At 46.2% G+C, this 16090-nt stretch overlaps 2 protein-coding genes across 2 annotated transcripts in view; one reads left to right on the top strand and one right to left on the bottom strand.

Moving 5' to 3' along the window:
* The window catches only part of ACSL5 (acyl-CoA synthetase long chain family member 5), a 43840-nt gene extending 43450 nt beyond the window's left edge, over positions 1 to 390 (bottom strand). The window contains exon 1 of the mRNA XM_019459438.2: positions 222 to 390. The gene's annotated coding sequence lies outside the window, so the exon portion shown is untranslated. The remainder of the gene's footprint in view (positions 1 to 221) is intronic.
* LOC109272691 (guanylate cyclase 2G-like) overlaps positions 1 to 16090 on the top strand; it is a 56447-nt gene that overhangs the window by 1319 nt on the left and 39038 nt on the right. Inside the window, 3 exon segments of the mRNA XM_053910128.1 lie at positions 10997 to 11389; positions 13060 to 13405; positions 14954 to 15063. Coding sequence (XP_053766103.1) covers positions 10997 to 11389; positions 13060 to 13405; positions 14954 to 15063 — 849 coding nt within the window.

The following is a 16090-nucleotide window of genomic DNA, read 5'->3' as shown; positions in this document are numbered from 1 at the left end:
CCTGCCAGCATTCATAGAGCCTTGATGTCTCCACGCCTTTCCACTTGGTTTCTGCTTTGCCTCCCCACAAGTCAGCTGAGATTACTACTAAACCAAATGTAATTTCATATAGTAAAAGAGCTCCAAGGCTGAGGAGAGACACGTGTCTTCCCTCCCCACCCCTGCCCTTGCCATCCTGTCGGTGTAGAAACCAGAGAGTAGATAGTGTTATTGCAGCTTACCTTGTAGGAATAGGCAAACTTCCCGGGGCCAGGAAATGAACCCCTGACAGCTGGCAGCACTGGTTCAGCACCACATTCAGATACCTCTGTCCTTTCCTCAGCTCCTGCAATGAGCCCACATCTGAAGCCTATGCGTGCTGCCCTGAGAGTCACCAAAGACTCTCCTGGAACCTTTGTACCTGTTGCAACAGAGGTTCAAAGGTAGAAGTTACCTGTTCCAACACTTGAAATAACATCCAACAGCGAGAAGCACAGAATTTGGCAAAAGGTTAAAACAGAGATGGTTATGCAAGGGCTTAAGAGGAAGGAGAAGAAAAAAGATAGCCCTCTGCTCAGAAAGCTAACATGCAACAAGCAAAACCTTTATAAAGCCCATACCTCAGGGGAAAGAAAGTGGACAGACAGGGCTTGGCATCTGCCTTTGGGACAGAGTCCCTGAGACCATGATAGCAAGAGGGAGGTCCAGTGCACAAGAGGGAAAACTTGTTCCTTGAGTTGTGGTTGAGCAAAACATGAGAAGCCACGTTAATTGGCTCAAGCTAGGACTTTACGGATCAGATAAGAGAGGTCTGCATTTCGAGATGGGCCTTTTTCTAGAAGAGGCCAGTGACCCCTCCAGAATTAGAACATCTCCAAGACAATGCGATGAGGCAAGTGACTCTAGCATCCAGACCGAGGGACAAACCTACCTGGGTCATATTTAGAATGCAGGATCATGGATACAGGCTGCACCTCCCATGGATTTCTTGTGTGCCGGGCCAGCAGAAACTCGTGGAAATGCTGTACTAGGTTTCTTCTCATTGGATTCAGTCAAGCAGCCAGTAATATCAACATCAGAACCCAGTACCGCTTCCTGTTGACTCCTGTGTGAAGCAGTGGCCGCCACATTACCAGTGAGGCCTTATTAGGTCACATTCTCTTCCAGGTCTTAGGTGCATTGATTCTTGAAAGTCCCTTCTTTGCACACAGCCCTAGTCCTGCCTTAGTACCTGAAAGAAAAGGGCTTTCTAAGAAGTGACTAAAGGAGATACAATTCAACCAGAACTGAGGCCGTAAGTCCCACCTGATTGGATTCATGCCAAGTTGTGTTAACTGGCAACCTACTGACGGCATACCTGCTGGAGAGCGAGATACTCCAAGCCGGTGGTTCTCAGGCGTCAGCGAACATCACGACCCCCTGGAGAGCCTGTTCCAACACAGCTGGTGTCGGAGCTTCTGATTCAGTAGGCCTGGGTTAGGGCCTGCGAATCTGCATTTCTAATAATTCCAGGTGATGTGGATGCTGCTGGTCTGGGAACGACGCTAGGAACACACTCGGAGCCACTCTGCCTTCAATGAGCCCGACTGTTGAGATGTCAAGAGGGACTGTGTTTGGGGTAGTCTTGGTTATGGTGACCCTGCAGTTGGGGGGCGGGGCGGGCCATTTGGCACAGAGTAGAACTCACCGTGTGCTCCAGAAGAGAGGTGTTACTCAAGGTCAGTAGGCAGACCAGTCCCAGAGTAGCGCTTTGGCAATAACAGGACGTATTGCCATTCCCTGCCCCACTCCTCATGTAAATATATATCAAAGCCGCACAGCATGACAACTAGACAAGCCACGTGGGTATGAGCACAGGCATATAGGGGGCATCACCTGATCCAACAAACTTAGCTTTATTCTTAGGGTACCTGAGACAGTAAAAATGAGAAACAGCTGAGGCATGGACTTTAGTAGGAGAGGGGAGTCCAGAAGCCAGGTCTCCAGTGCCCCATCTCTTGATAAATCATCATTTCCCATAACATCTCACTTCACAAAAACACGTGTGAGCTAAGGCTTCTATACCACATCCTCTATTTCTCCCTCCCTTCACACAGCCATATGCATTTAGAATTCAATACAAGCAAACTCCTTCTGGGCTTGAGCTCCCGTAACCCTGACAAAGTGCAAACCTTAGTTATTGTTTTAGGTCATTTATAGGCAATGTGCTCAAGATGTGAAGAGTCTGACCCAACAGCTACAGTTCGGACACACTCACACACGGTGCTCTGGTCAGTGTGTTTACATGCCCTCCCCTTTGGTAGGGACAAAGAAATGACAAATCACCTACACAACAGTTCTAGAAGACCAGGAGCCAATACTCTAGGGTTTTGTAATACAGCCTTGAAAAAGCCAAGATACATCTCAGGATAGGGGCTGACAGCTCTTTAGAAACAGAACCCAGGTTTTCCCCATTTTTGAAAGCAGGGAAAGACAGACCTTATAAGCAGGTCAACTTTTTAAGTAGCCCCACAGTGCATTGATGAAGCTCCTCCCAGTTTGTAAAACTTTCCCAATCTATCTTTTAACAAACCTGTGAGGTATAAACGGGGATGCTGCAAACCTTCGGTGGCTGTTGGGGCCCGTGACAAGGGCAGTTACGATTCGTGGCTTAAAGAACACTTATTTAGGAAGGATCTTTGCCTGTTCTAACAGCTAATGCAAGTCTTTAGAAGTAGGGCAACATGACCCAAGAAGAAAGAGAAGAGTTCTAGACCTATCAACTGAACCTACTCATGTTAACTTAATACTGATGGCTCAGAAAGAAAGGTGAGATGTTCCTCTCTAGAGGTGGCGGAATAGGAAAGACATTGTGGTGGCACAGAGTGGGGGACTGTGAGGGACTGACCTTTAGCTTCCCACATGGCAGAGCTGACTTTGAAGTTTACCCTTCTACTGAGATGTGAAAAGGAAGGGGCAAAGTTCCTTAAACTCCTACCAAGTGTGCCTTAATCAGCCATTCCAGTTATCAGAACTCCATACCCACCCTTTCCCTGGTTATCTGATGTTTCAAAAGCCTTATGGCATTCAAAGTACACCTTGCCAGGTAGCAACCCAAGGTTCTCATGCCAGCTCCTTTCTGAAGGCATTCGAGATGTTCATGAACATTACTGCGCACCTCCCGTGGGATACCGCTGTTCTAAGAACTTCATCTGCATTATCGTATTTAATCTCACTGCATCTCCACGAAGAAGTTGTTATTTTGCAGAAGCAAAGCTGAGAGGCCAGTTAACTTCCCCAAGGCATGTGGCTAATAGCGGACAGAGTCTCAGAGTCAGATATTGAATTGAAGTAGCCTGGAGTCCAGAGTTCAAGGGTGTATCTATGAGTATGATCCATTCGATGAACCCTATGCAATCTTGTGTATATATATAACTACACACACACACACACACACACACACACACACACACACTTATCTTGGGAACTTTCATTGGTCTCCCAAAGAAAATTAAGAACCATGGTCCTAGAGGAAGCAGGACACAATGCCAGCCATATGGTTCTGATGCCAAGGATGAAACAACAGCTACCTTTTCCCTCCTCAGAAGGGCTTTTTATCTGCCTGGATATCCTTCCTGCCACTGAACTCATTTCCCACGCACGGCCTCACTTCACACAACTAGAGGGGCCAATACACTATATATCCAGTTGCGCAAACCTCAGGTTGTTCTGCTCAGTTGTCACAGCTCCATGCTGGGCCCTGCTATCAATCCTGTACCATGGGGCATCACTGTACACGTGGGAGAAGCTGGCCCCCAGCTCGTTTTCATCAACCTGGGTCATGGACAGCTTGGGCACCCAGGCTCTTGAGGCCCACTTGCTCATTCTTTGTGGGAAGGAAGTGTTACTCAAGCACAAGCACTTGGTTGATGAGACTGATGTTTGCACAGATTGCAATAAGAAGTTTTCCCTAACCCCAGATAGGCCACCCCCGCCCCCTCAAAGAACACACACAGCAAATTGCCTCATAGACTTATTCTCAGGTTCATGATGTCAACAAGGTTGGAACACAGTGACACAGGCAACTTTCTCCTTTGTTAGCAAGAGCTTTCCAAGAGCGTTTCTGAATCAGACAGAAAGTGGAGAGATCCCCGGGAGAGGGGTCAGCTCTAAATTCCCAGAGCCCACAACAACCCCATAAAAATCATCGTTGTTTCCTGGCAGGTTAGAAAGGTAGCTCAGAGGGAAAATGGAGATCTGTGTGGTCCAATACGGTAACCAGGGCCTGCATATGGCTGCTGAGCACTTGAAATGAGTCAAGTCTACGTTTAGAGGTTTACAAAACACACACCGAATTTTGCAGACTTAGTTTGAAGAAAGTAGCATAACATCCCCGATTTTAAAATGCTGATTACATGTTGAAGTGATAATATTTAGGATGCACTAGACAAGTAATTCTACCTGTTCCTTTACCTCTTGTAATTATGTCTGCTGAAAAATTTAAAATTAGGTATGTGGCTCGCACTGTATTTTCCTTCAACAACACCGATTAGGCCCATAAGTCCTCGGCCTGATGCCTACGGAATATAAACAAAAGGTGGCATCACCCAGCGGCAGCAGCAAATGTGTTATAACTGCTCTGGATGAACTTAAAGGCAGCAGGGTCTTCTACCTGTACCCCTGGTTTACACATCCAACAGAGTTTATGACCCTGACTGAATCAACAGTCCCTTATTATAAAACTGTTAGCATTCCTATCATTCCCTGAGTGTTGTTCCATGCCAGGCACCGTGCTGTGTGTCCTACACCTAGGACTCCATCTAATCCTCACGTGAGCTCATCAGGGTAATTACAAATAAGGAAACCAAGGTTTAGACACTGTGTAACTTGTCCAAATGAGCTCAAGTCTCCTTCCAAACCTGTGCTCCCAACCAACTCACTACACTGCATCCTCCAGGAGAGTGGGTGACACACAGTAGATGGGGGACATCAATACTCGGGGGGGGGGGTATGCCAACACCTCCTTCACCATGCCTTCAAGGACATGGTCCTCTGCTCCGCAGTCTTGGTTCACTGGGCTCTCTGCATGAGAGAAAATCCTGAGTGTGTGGCTAGAGAGCCATTTGGGAAATTTTCACATGAGTGGTTCAGGAATATCAGGAAGTGGGAGGGGTTCTGGTCTCTCCAGACAAGAAGCCAAAGAGGGTGGAGGAGTCAGAAGGGACATCCTGCCTTGCTTCACATGATTACATACCAGAGAGAGGCTGCCCAGATGACCAGCCGGCCCCTTATTGGATGGAGAAGCATATCGTGCTTAGGAGTTAAGTGCATGCTCACCAGAGAAAGATGTATTAAGGCAGGGGCAGGCTCTTTATTTGCTCAGTGTTTGGGACACTGTGGCACAAAGGTGTTCTCGGAAAACTTACAATTTGATTGAAACTGGCTTGGGAAGTAATTGTATCACTGTTAATCATTTAGGATCTTTGATTACTGAGCAGACAGCTGCCCTCCCCCCCCCCCCACCGTCTGAATGTTTTGGGTCTTCATGCTAAGGCTTTACTGGGGGGGTCAGGAGCCGTCATCTGGGAGATAGGATTGAAGACCACAAAATAAATATTCAGATCAGAAATATGGCATTTAGGCCGGATCCACCTGCTAAACTTCAGGTTATCCCTGTAGCCAGAAGAAAATTTGAAAGTATTGATCAGAATCCCTAGAAGGTGAAAAGCACTGGCCAGGTGTCAAAGACACGTTCCTGGTGGAAACAGGTGTGGGAAAGAACACCACATCACAGGTCAGAAGAAGTCTTTTAGCAGCACAGAATAAATATCAGGTGGTTGAGGTATATAAGAGGTCACGTCCCTGTGAAAGAGGAATCTTTGCCCCTCGCGTAAACATTTTCAGACACATGACTGGCATGTCTCCCTCAGAAAGCCAAGGTCAGTGGCCCATCCTTGGCCTGGTAGGAGAAGTGTGCTCACGGTTAACTAAAGGAATGGCTTTGGAACCAAGGAATCTGCCTTGTTTCAGTTTTGAGAAACACAAGTTCAACTTTTTCTCCCCTTTCCTATGCCTCGTTGAACACTTACTTACTAGAAGCTTTGTATTGACTGCATCACAACTATTTACAAGAGCTGAGAACACGACGGGGAAGTTGAAAGTTCACACTGAAGAGGTTAATAGCTACCTTTTCCTTGCTCTTACTTCCAGGATGGCTAGTATAAGGTGTGGTAGATCTCCAGGAATGCTTCATTTAGGAACCTGTAAGCAGGACCTGGAATGAAACTTGCTGCCATCATCAAGCACGGAGCACTTGGTTCGCTAGAAATCTACCAGAGTCCTAGGGTTTTAGGACAAGAAGCTCGTAAGGTCAAAGGGCTCTGGCCCCTGCCACTTTCCTACTTCACCAATAAGAAAACGGAGGCTCAGATTCAGTCTTATTTACTTGGCAAAACCTGAGGTTGATGCCTTTGCTGAGAACACACAACGAGATGCGAGAGAGTGTGGGAGAACGGGGGTGATGGTTGCCTCTCCTTCGGTCTTTCCCTCAAGGTGATTACAGGCTCATCTTGTTGTATTCCAACACCTTCTTCTGCTTCTGGACAAGTTCAGATCCACACATGCCAAACCTTTACTTCTTCTCTACACGTGATTAGGCTACATATTTATAAATTGAAAGGAGATGGTGGGGGCTGGGGGGAGCAGGAGGGGAGGGAGGGCCGCTGGAAAAAAAGCCAGAGGTCTTACTAAAACTCTACCACCCTGGACGCAGCTAATCTTACCTGATCATGGATATTGAACAGCTGGCTCTGAATCTGGTTTATGGCCCAGGCTGGTCAGCACTGAGGAACCCATAAGTCAGGCTAAAAGAACCCTCCCTCTGCAATAATCTCTTTAGGAAATAGAGATGGGATAAAGTAATTAGGAATCAAAGCACTACCCCACTGACATAGAGAACCAAACTCTGTACCTCTGCTGGCCATGCACAGTCTACCTTTGTTTTAAACCATCATCAGGTGGAACAATGTAGCTGCCCCAATCCACCACCGTGGCACTGGTAACTTGCCGGCATGAGAATCTCCTAGAGTGGAGGAGGGCTGGAGAAGCAAAGTGGAGAACCGAGTGCCCCCTCCTTGACACCACAGTGCCTACCCGGCCCCTTAATCTGCTTTTAACCTCAGACCTTCCCACTCCGGCCAGTCAAACGCTTCACACAAAGTGGGTGGGCCTGTAACCATGGCCACCTTTCCACATGATGATTGCCATTACCTGGGCCGTTGCATCTGTTTCTCTCCCACTCTGAGGGCAATGGAGAAATGGAAGGGACTGAGCTCAGCAGAGAATGATCAGAGCCTACGGAGGTAAGCCAGGTGCCTAGAGGTGTGTAGACTCAGGCCTCTGTGAGGTTCTTCTGGCCTGAGAATTCAGATACCATGAGTTAGAGCCCCTGCTTTTCCTCCCCAAATCCAAGTCTGTAGAGTTTAGTTTTTATTTGTTCCCCCCCCCCATCTCCCAGGGAGAGAAAGAGCATGCATGAATGGTAGAGGGAGAGAGAGAATCTCAAGCAGGCTCTACTCCCAGCGCAGAGCCTGACAAAGGGCTCGATCCTATGACACGGAGATCGTGACCTGAGCTGAAGTCGAGTCTGGATGCTTAATTGACTCAAGCCACCCAGAGGCCCCTGGAGGGCTTATTACTAATCAAAACTTTCACTTTTCTTTCTCATTGCAGACATGAAGACAAAAAACATGAGAAGGAAAGTAAAGAGAAGAAAAAAACACCCATATAATTTCCCTCATCCAGAGAGAGCAACTTACAGTGATTTGGTGTATGCAATCTTTGCTATACAAACTTGTGTGCCTCCTTAAGAAAATAAAAATGGAATAAGGTACATCCCACTTTTATAGTGTGCTTCCTCACTTAATACTATCTAAGTCAATAAATGTACATTTAAAATATCATTTTCGATGACTGCATGATCCTCGAACATATGGGTTTGCTCCATGTTACTGATCCAGGCCCCTACTGTTAGACATAAAACTTGTGTCTGATATAAAACAATTTTTTTTGTTAATGTTTATTTATTTTTGAGAGAAAGAGAGGGCGCGAGTGGGGCAGGGGCAGAGAGAGGGAGACACAGAATCCAAAACAGCCTCCAGGTTGTGGGCTGTCGGCACAGAGCCTGACGCGGGGCTCGAACCCACAAACCGCAAGATCATGATCTGAGCCGAAGTCGGACGCTTAACCGACTGAGCCATCCGGGCGCCCCGTCTCTAATTTTTTAGATTAAAATTTTCCTTTTAATTCCAGTTTAGTTATCATACAGTGTTATATTAGTTTCAGGTATACAGTGCCATTGTTACGTTTTATCGTATGATCTTGTTCTTTAGGACGGATCCCCAAAAGTGGAATTTCTGAGTCAAAAATGCATATATCCTAAGGCTTTTGGATGCATGTTGAAAAACTGCTACCAACTAACATTTCTTTTTTTTTTTAAACTTTTTTTTAAATGTTCATTTATTTTTGAGAGAGAGAGAGAGAGAGCAGGGGAGGGGCAGAGAGAGAGGGAGACAGAATCCCAGGCAGGTTCCATGCTGTCAGCACAGAGCCCGACGTGGGGCTTGAACCCATGAACCATGAGATCATGACCTGAGCCGAAACCAAGAGTTGGACGCTTAACCAACTGAGCCACCCAGGCGCCCCCCAACTAACATTTCTATAAGCAGCGTATGTCTGTTTATCAGACCCTCACCAACACTGAACTTCACTGGTATCTTCTTCTGGTTTTGACCATGCCCACTTGTGAGCACTTACAAATACAAAACATATTTATACTTATTATGATTAATATTAATTTGCATGTTTAAAGGCCCAACACTGTGTTGGATCTGAGGATCCAAAAGGGGACACATACAGTCATCTTGGCTTCAGAGTTTCTCAGAAAAAGACACTCTGGAAATGTGAAGAATCTAAAATTATCTAGAGTGGGATTATGAGCTTTAAGAAGTTTGTATATGGGAGGGGGAGACGGGATGCAGTGTATGTAATAAGACATATCCAGACTCCTAGCTTTGACATGACTGGTGCAATGATACATCCATCAGGGATGTTCCTTTATTGAGTTCCTACTAAATGCAGAGCACTGTGCTGAGGAATTAGGTAATCTCACAATATCTTTACAACATCCTTCTGTAAGGGGTGTTATCGTGTTCTTCCGAAATTGAAGAAACTAAGACACAGATGTAACTGACTTTCCCAGGATCACATACATCTGGTAAGCATAGGGGTAAAAGAGGTTCATGGAATTCTAACTATGGTCAGAGCACGGGAGTCCACACTTGATTTTTTGGCCAATTGACACAGAGCTGTCCTAGCAGAGGAGAGAGAGAATCTGTAACTGGGTGGAGAACCAGTTATGATGAGTTTGGTTTGGAGAAAAGCAACCCCTCTAATGCACAGGTTTGAAAATGGACCTCTGAGGTAGGCTAGACCTAAGGCTCAGTAGTCCCATCCTGGGTGCTCGATACTGAAGGAAGGTAAATAGATAATGAATAGTGATTGGCTATCCTTTCCTTCCTCTCACCTCAGACTGTCTCAAAGTCTCTCAAACCTTAGCGTACCTGGGGATATGTGAGGGTCTGTTAAATGCAGATTCCAAGGATAAACCCAAGACATTCTGGTTCAGAGGGTCTGCACTGGGAGCCTGGAATCTATACATCTGACCATCAGGAGAGACTGAGGTAGGTGGTCCTTAGATCAAGCTTTAAGAATCACAACAAGGGGTGCCTGGGTGGCTCAGTCAGTTAAGCGTCTGACTTCGGCTCAGGTCATGATCTCGCGATCTGTGGGTTCGAGCCCCGCGTCGGGCTCTGTGCTGACAGCTCAGAGCCTGGAGCCTGTTTCAGATTCTATGTCTCCCTCTTCCTCTAACCCTCCCCTGTTCATGCTCTCTCTCTCTCTGTCTCAAAAATAAAGAAATGTTAAAAAAAAAATTAAAAAAAAAAAAGAATCACAACAAGCCTACAGTGCCGAAATACATAATCCCGAGGTGAGTTGGAGATGCCAGCCCCTTCTCTGCCAGTGGGATCTAGAAGAAAGCTGATGGTAGATGGGGAGTGAACCATTTATACTTATGAGCATTTGCCCAGCTGGTGGCTGGGTCATCTTACCTGGGGATAGCGATGGCTCCCCAAGGGGCCTGCCATCCCTGCAATGTAAAGCAAAATTTCTCTGTAAAATATTATACATGTAATATATCACATGTAATTCATCAACAAAGACCTGTCCTCAGCTCTGCCCTGAGCTGCGCAGCGGGAGAGTTCGTGTTCATCCATCAGTAACATCTCCCTGGTGCCCTAGGCCTGGGTGAGGGATACAGACTATACCAGCTGTTGGTAATCCCACTCACAGCCATCACTTCACTTAATCTAGAAGAATTTCCTGGAAGATAGGTTCAGCAGGTGATAATAATCATTGTGATAATGATATCAACATCATCAATCACCACCATCATCTAACATTGACGAAATGGCTCTTTGCCCAGATATTATGTCAGGCACTCGATCACTTTTAATCCTTACCATGTCACTTTGGTGAGGATCCCTTTGCAGTCTTACCCCCACTTTATGGATCAGGAAATGAAGGCATAGAGACGGGAAGTAACATGTCCTAGGTCACACAATATATGGTGAAATCAGAATTCCAGCCCGGGCCATCTGTCCACACTTGAGTGGTTCTCGTGATTTTTATTTTACTAGCAAAAGGCTAGTGGAGATGGAGTGGGAGTTACGTGACCTTTCCAGGACCATTATTTTGTCAGAGGTGTCACTGGACCCATTACCAGGGCTTTGATGACTCCTTGCCCCAGTTTCTTTTTTCAACACTGCTGCTTCTAGAGGTGTTAGGACAGACTCTGAAAAGGGAAGGTTTTGGTTAATTAATGCCACTGACTGGAAAGCAAGCTGCGGTCCTCAGGGAACTCTGCACAATCATTTAAACTCCTGCCTTGAGTGGTCAGGAGGCTCCTGCTGTGATACAGGTGTTAGCTGTCATCCATGGCTCCCAGGGTAGGTGCGGAGGCCTCAGATCTGAGCTCCGCTGGGGGATTGAATGTCATGTTGCCCACCCAACACTAGTTCTGACACTCTTGGTCAGCATGCTGGTGACTTGGCTTGAGGCTGCTAAACTCACCATGGGCTTCCAGGCCCCCTGGAACATCTCTCACCCATTCAGCGTGCAAAAGCTGGGTGCGGGCCTCCAGATGGCCATGGACAAGATCAACTCAGAGACAGCAGATTTTGGAAACTTCAGCTGGGAGTTCATTTATACCAACTCAACCTGCAGCACTGCAGAGTCTCTTGTTTTCACCAACCAGGTTCAGAGAGAACGGATTCCTGCCCTGTTCGGACCAGCATGCCCAGAAGCAGCAGAGGTAGAGTATAGCCTTTCAGAAACTTTGGCTGAGTGTCCGTTGGAAGGGATGGTTTTTTATTTTTTTTTTTTTCAACGTTTTTTTGTTTTTTTTTTTTTTGGGACAGAGAGAGACAGAGCATGAACAGGGGAGGGGCAGAGAGAGAGGGAGACACAGAATCGGAAACAGGCTCCAGGCTCCGAGCCATCAGCCCAGAGCCTGACGCGGGGCTCGAACTCACGGACCGCGAGATCATGACCTGGCTGAAGTCGGATGCTTAACCGACTGCGCCACCCAGGCGCCCCAGGGATGGTTTTTTAAATGATGGCACAGGGGCACCTGGGCGGCTCAGTTGGTTAAGCAGCAGACTTTGGCTCAGGTCACAATCTCACAGTCGGTGAGTTCGAGTCCTGCGTCGGGCCCTGTGCTGATGGTTCAGAGCCCGGAGCCTGCTTCAGATTCTGTGTCTCCCCCTCTCTCTGCCCCCTCTCCAGCTCACACTCTGTCTCTTTTCTCTCAAAAAGAAAGAAACGTTAAAAAAATTAAAATGATAGTACAGACTGGAATAATCTCTTGGCAAGGGTGACGTTATACATACTAACTATGTAGGTCTTGAGTACCATTTCTTTGAGATGTAATGAGACCATGTAATCATAACAGTTAACATTCTCTTTAAGGAAAGCCTTTCAAATCACTAATTATTAGTTCACTCCCTAACTTGTTGATTGTTTAGACTTGGTGCTATTGTACGTAGAACCTTCTTATTCACTCTAATGCTGTCAGCCACATGGCTCACAAAGAGTAAGTGGAAAGTGAATGCTTCGTTTCAAACAGAAAAATATCATTTGCTTGTGTAGATTTCCCTTTGGTGTGTGTAATAAATTATTCAGCGATGGTAAAAGTAAACGGCAAAGAGTGAAGTATGACATATTGCAGTAAGCCAGAGCAAGCAAAGTAGACAAACACATGACTTGTAGCTGTTTAGCTGATGAGATTAGCTTTGTGGAAGTCCTTGGCATCCCGTCTCTGACAGGTGTTAATGCAAAGCTGACTAGGAAAGAACATCACAGTCCTCACTCTCAAACATACCGGGGAACTATCAGTACTGGGTGCTAACAAATGAAGTTCACATTTGAACTTGGATCTTGATCTCTTCCGGAATTTTTCCTTTGACATATTTCTAGCTTTCCAGAGCCATCCAATTTCCAAAGGCAAATTCAAAGGCCGTGGAGTGTGTCTTCATTCCTCCACCCTGACCCTTCACATCCCCAATTCCAAAATCAGAAGTAATTTCTTACTTAACTCCTATAAATCTATAGCCGGTAAGTATTGAATGGTATACTTAACTCTAAACTATTTTTATATGCCTTAGCTCCTGAAAGAGTTGATCATAAGCTCCTTTAAGAGCAAGATCTCCACAGTTCCTTGTAAATAGTAGGACCCTAATGAAAAGTATTGAGAAGTAAATAAGGAACAAATCGATCAATAAATGTTCGCTATCGTTATTCTTGTCCTTTGAGGTTTTGCATCCTGAAGATGGATCCAAGACATTATCATCAATATTCCAAAAGAGAGGATTCAGTCTGACCCATAGACTCACTGAATCCAAAGTTTACGCAGACACCTTCCAACGGGGTTTGAGTGTAGCCTAAACCGAGTTATGGAAAGGTATCCTTTTGGTTTCTTTCAAGATTATTGGCTTGTTGGCCTCAGAGTGCAACATCCCTGTGTTGGACTTTGTTGGACAAACTGCAAAACTGAAGGACAACTTATATGACACGTATGTGAAACTTGTGTCGCCCATGCACAAAATTGGTGATGTGCTCCAGAAAAGTCTCCGGTACTTGGGCTGGAAACACATTGGGATGTTTGGAGGTCACTCTGGGACTTCCTCCTGGGACAGAGTGGATGAATTATGGAAGGTTGTAGAGAACGGACTCAAATCCCATTTCACCATCGCTGCCAGTGTGAAATACATCAACAGCGATCCAGCCTTCCTTCGAGAGAATCTTAGAAGTGTGCCATTGATTGTCAGAAGTAAGTAGGAAAGAGTCTTCCATTGCTTATGTTTATAGAGACAAATAGGAAAGCAGATGGTTTGGAAAAAAACTAAGAACTTCATTTTTCTATGGATGTAAAAAGCAGAAGGAAATGGTGCAAAATTAATGATACATAAAAGCATCACCAAGAACAAAGTTATTTTTTCTTTAATGTAAAGTGAAATCTCTGATGCTATAGTGTTATGATGCACAGAGCCAGTTTTGGAAGCATCTTCCAGATGGGCTGGGTCTTTGCATTTGGGTTATCGTTTAGAGATGGGCTGTGGAGATAGAAAGCTCTAGGTTTGAAACCAGCCTCTGACACTTTCTAGCTGTGTGCTCTTGAGCGAGTACATTAACCTCTCTGTGCCTCTGGTAAGATGGAGACAATTATCTTAGCTACCTCACAGAATGGTGAGGATTAAATGAAGTCATGCCTGTGAAGTGCTGAACACAATAACTGGTCAGCATGTGATAGCAATTATTTTTGTCATGGTACTTATGAGGCTCTGCTTTCTGGCATGAATTAGTAACTGACTCCTTTCTGTTCTTCCAATAAACTAAGCCCTTATGGCCTTTACGGTCTTGGGACTTGGGGACGTGCTGATCCCTTGGCCTGGAGTGCTACCTGCAATCCCACCCCACCCCACCCGGCCCTCTTTCTGTGGATACACAGCTTCCTCTTCTCCTTCCAGACTCAGCCCAGAGCCCACTTGCTCCAAGGAGTCTTTTCGGACTACCTGACCTGGAGCAGTCCCCCTCCCACCACCACCTCACCCACATCAGTATGAGAGCATCCTTCCCCCCTCACTAATTAGAATCTTAAATGCTCTCGGTAATCTCTTCACTTGCATGCCTTGTGGCTGTCAGCTCCCTGAAGGCAGGGGCCTTCTCTCTTGCTCACTGCTGTATCCTGTCTGTAGTACAGTGCCTGACGCACAACTGGGACTCAAATCAGCAGATTATCATTTGCCTCCTTTGAAAAAATAAGTCACTACTTCATTTGGGTGTCAAAATGCATGCTGATGTGTTTGGACGGAATAAAAGCACCGTGACCTCTGCTTCCTGTCCCCCCCCCCCCCCCCCCCCGCCCATCCAAAGTCAGAAGGTCTGAATGCTCCTGGTTCTGGGTCTTCTGTGAACTCCTCCTAATTGCTGTGTGGCTGATGAGCCACAAGCCAGATCTGTTGCTCTGAGTGAATTATGTGAAGAAATGAGAGCCCAGAAAGTGGGCTTCTTTTGGCTTGTACTTTGGGAGAGAGCACAGTGAGGACTTTTGTGACACCAGCTTATGTACTGCTGGTGTGGTTCCGGAAGTGCACATGCTGGGAATAGTCTGGGCTTTCCTATTTCCTAAAGCATGCTCAAGGAAAGAAAAAGTCCACGTCTCATTGGCTCATTTGGAGTGGCTTCAGGCTGGACTTTACAAAGTGTGTGTGTGTGTGTGTGTGTGTGTGTGTGTGTGTGTGTGTGTGTGCGTGTGTGTAGTGTGGGCACATGTGCATGTGAACATGTACAACTGGCTGACTTTGTTTTCTCTTCTTAGTTATCATCTTAATCGGCAGCTCAGAGGATGCAAAAATTATGCTGCTGGCTGCAGAGAACCTGGGACTCAACACAGGAGAATTTGTCTTCATTGTTTTGCAGCAGTTGGAGGTGGTGCTCATGAGCCCTCTATGGTTCCCACAGTAAGAAGTAGCAAGCAAGGAGCACTTGCTATGCACCAGATGCATCAGCTCACTGAGTACTCACTACTATCCCATGAGGCGGGTGCCCTTGTGTTCTCCTTGTAGGATCAGGACCCTGAAACTGAGCTGAAAGAATTTACCCAGAGTTCTTCTGCACAGTAGGTGAGAGGTCTCTGGTGGAGCCCTAGGAAAAGCCTCAAAAGGCCAACATACTGGTCCCATTAGACAATTCTTAGGTGGTTTGGTTCATTCGGTAATGGTCGGGATGGCTAAAACGTACCCTGTACCTCCTCTAAGTACCAAGGTACACATATTACTTGCCTCATTGCTCTCAACACTCCCAAGGGTCCCGTGGGACAGCTATTCCATGCATAATTTACACGCATCATGGCTCTCTTATTTCCAACACTCTCGTAAGGTGGATGTCACTAGCATTCCAGACAAAAAAAACAGAGGCTGAGCTAACTAAGATACGCTACCCAAGAGCTCAGAGTTCTTGAGGGGAATAGCTGGTCTTCCAAATTGGGTCTTATGGACACTGGGACTGAGCTCTTTGCCCCGATAGCTCTGCCTTATGGAGTGTTTACTGGATGCCAGGCTCCACCGCGAGTATTTGACATAGTAAAACCCATTTCAGCTCACACCACCCCATGGAGGGCTACTTTTTATGGGTCCTCTGTGGACTCATAGATGAGGACTCATAGAACTTGTAGATGAGGAAACTGAGATCCTGAAAGCTGAAATAACTTACCAGAGGCCACATGACTGGTAGGAGAGAGAGCTAGTATTTAAATTTTTTTTTAATGTTTATTTATGTTTGAGACAGAGAGAGACAGAGCATGAACAGGGGAGGGGCAGACAGAGAGGGAGACACAGAATCTGAAACGGGCTCCAGGCTCTGAGCTGTCAGCACAGAGCCCGATGCGGGGCTCGAACTCACGGACCGTGAGATCATGACCAGAGCCGAAGTCGGACGCTTAACCGACTGAGCCACC

Source organism: Panthera pardus, unplaced genomic scaffold (assembly GCF_024362965.1).
Source record: "Panthera pardus isolate Hobbes unplaced genomic scaffold, ASM2436296v1 HiC_scaffold_22, whole genome shotgun sequence".
Taxonomy (NCBI): Eukaryota; Metazoa; Chordata; class Mammalia; order Carnivora; family Felidae; genus Panthera; species Panthera pardus.
Note: the sequence above shows the minus strand (reverse complement) of the source record. Positions and strands in the feature narration are given on the sequence as shown.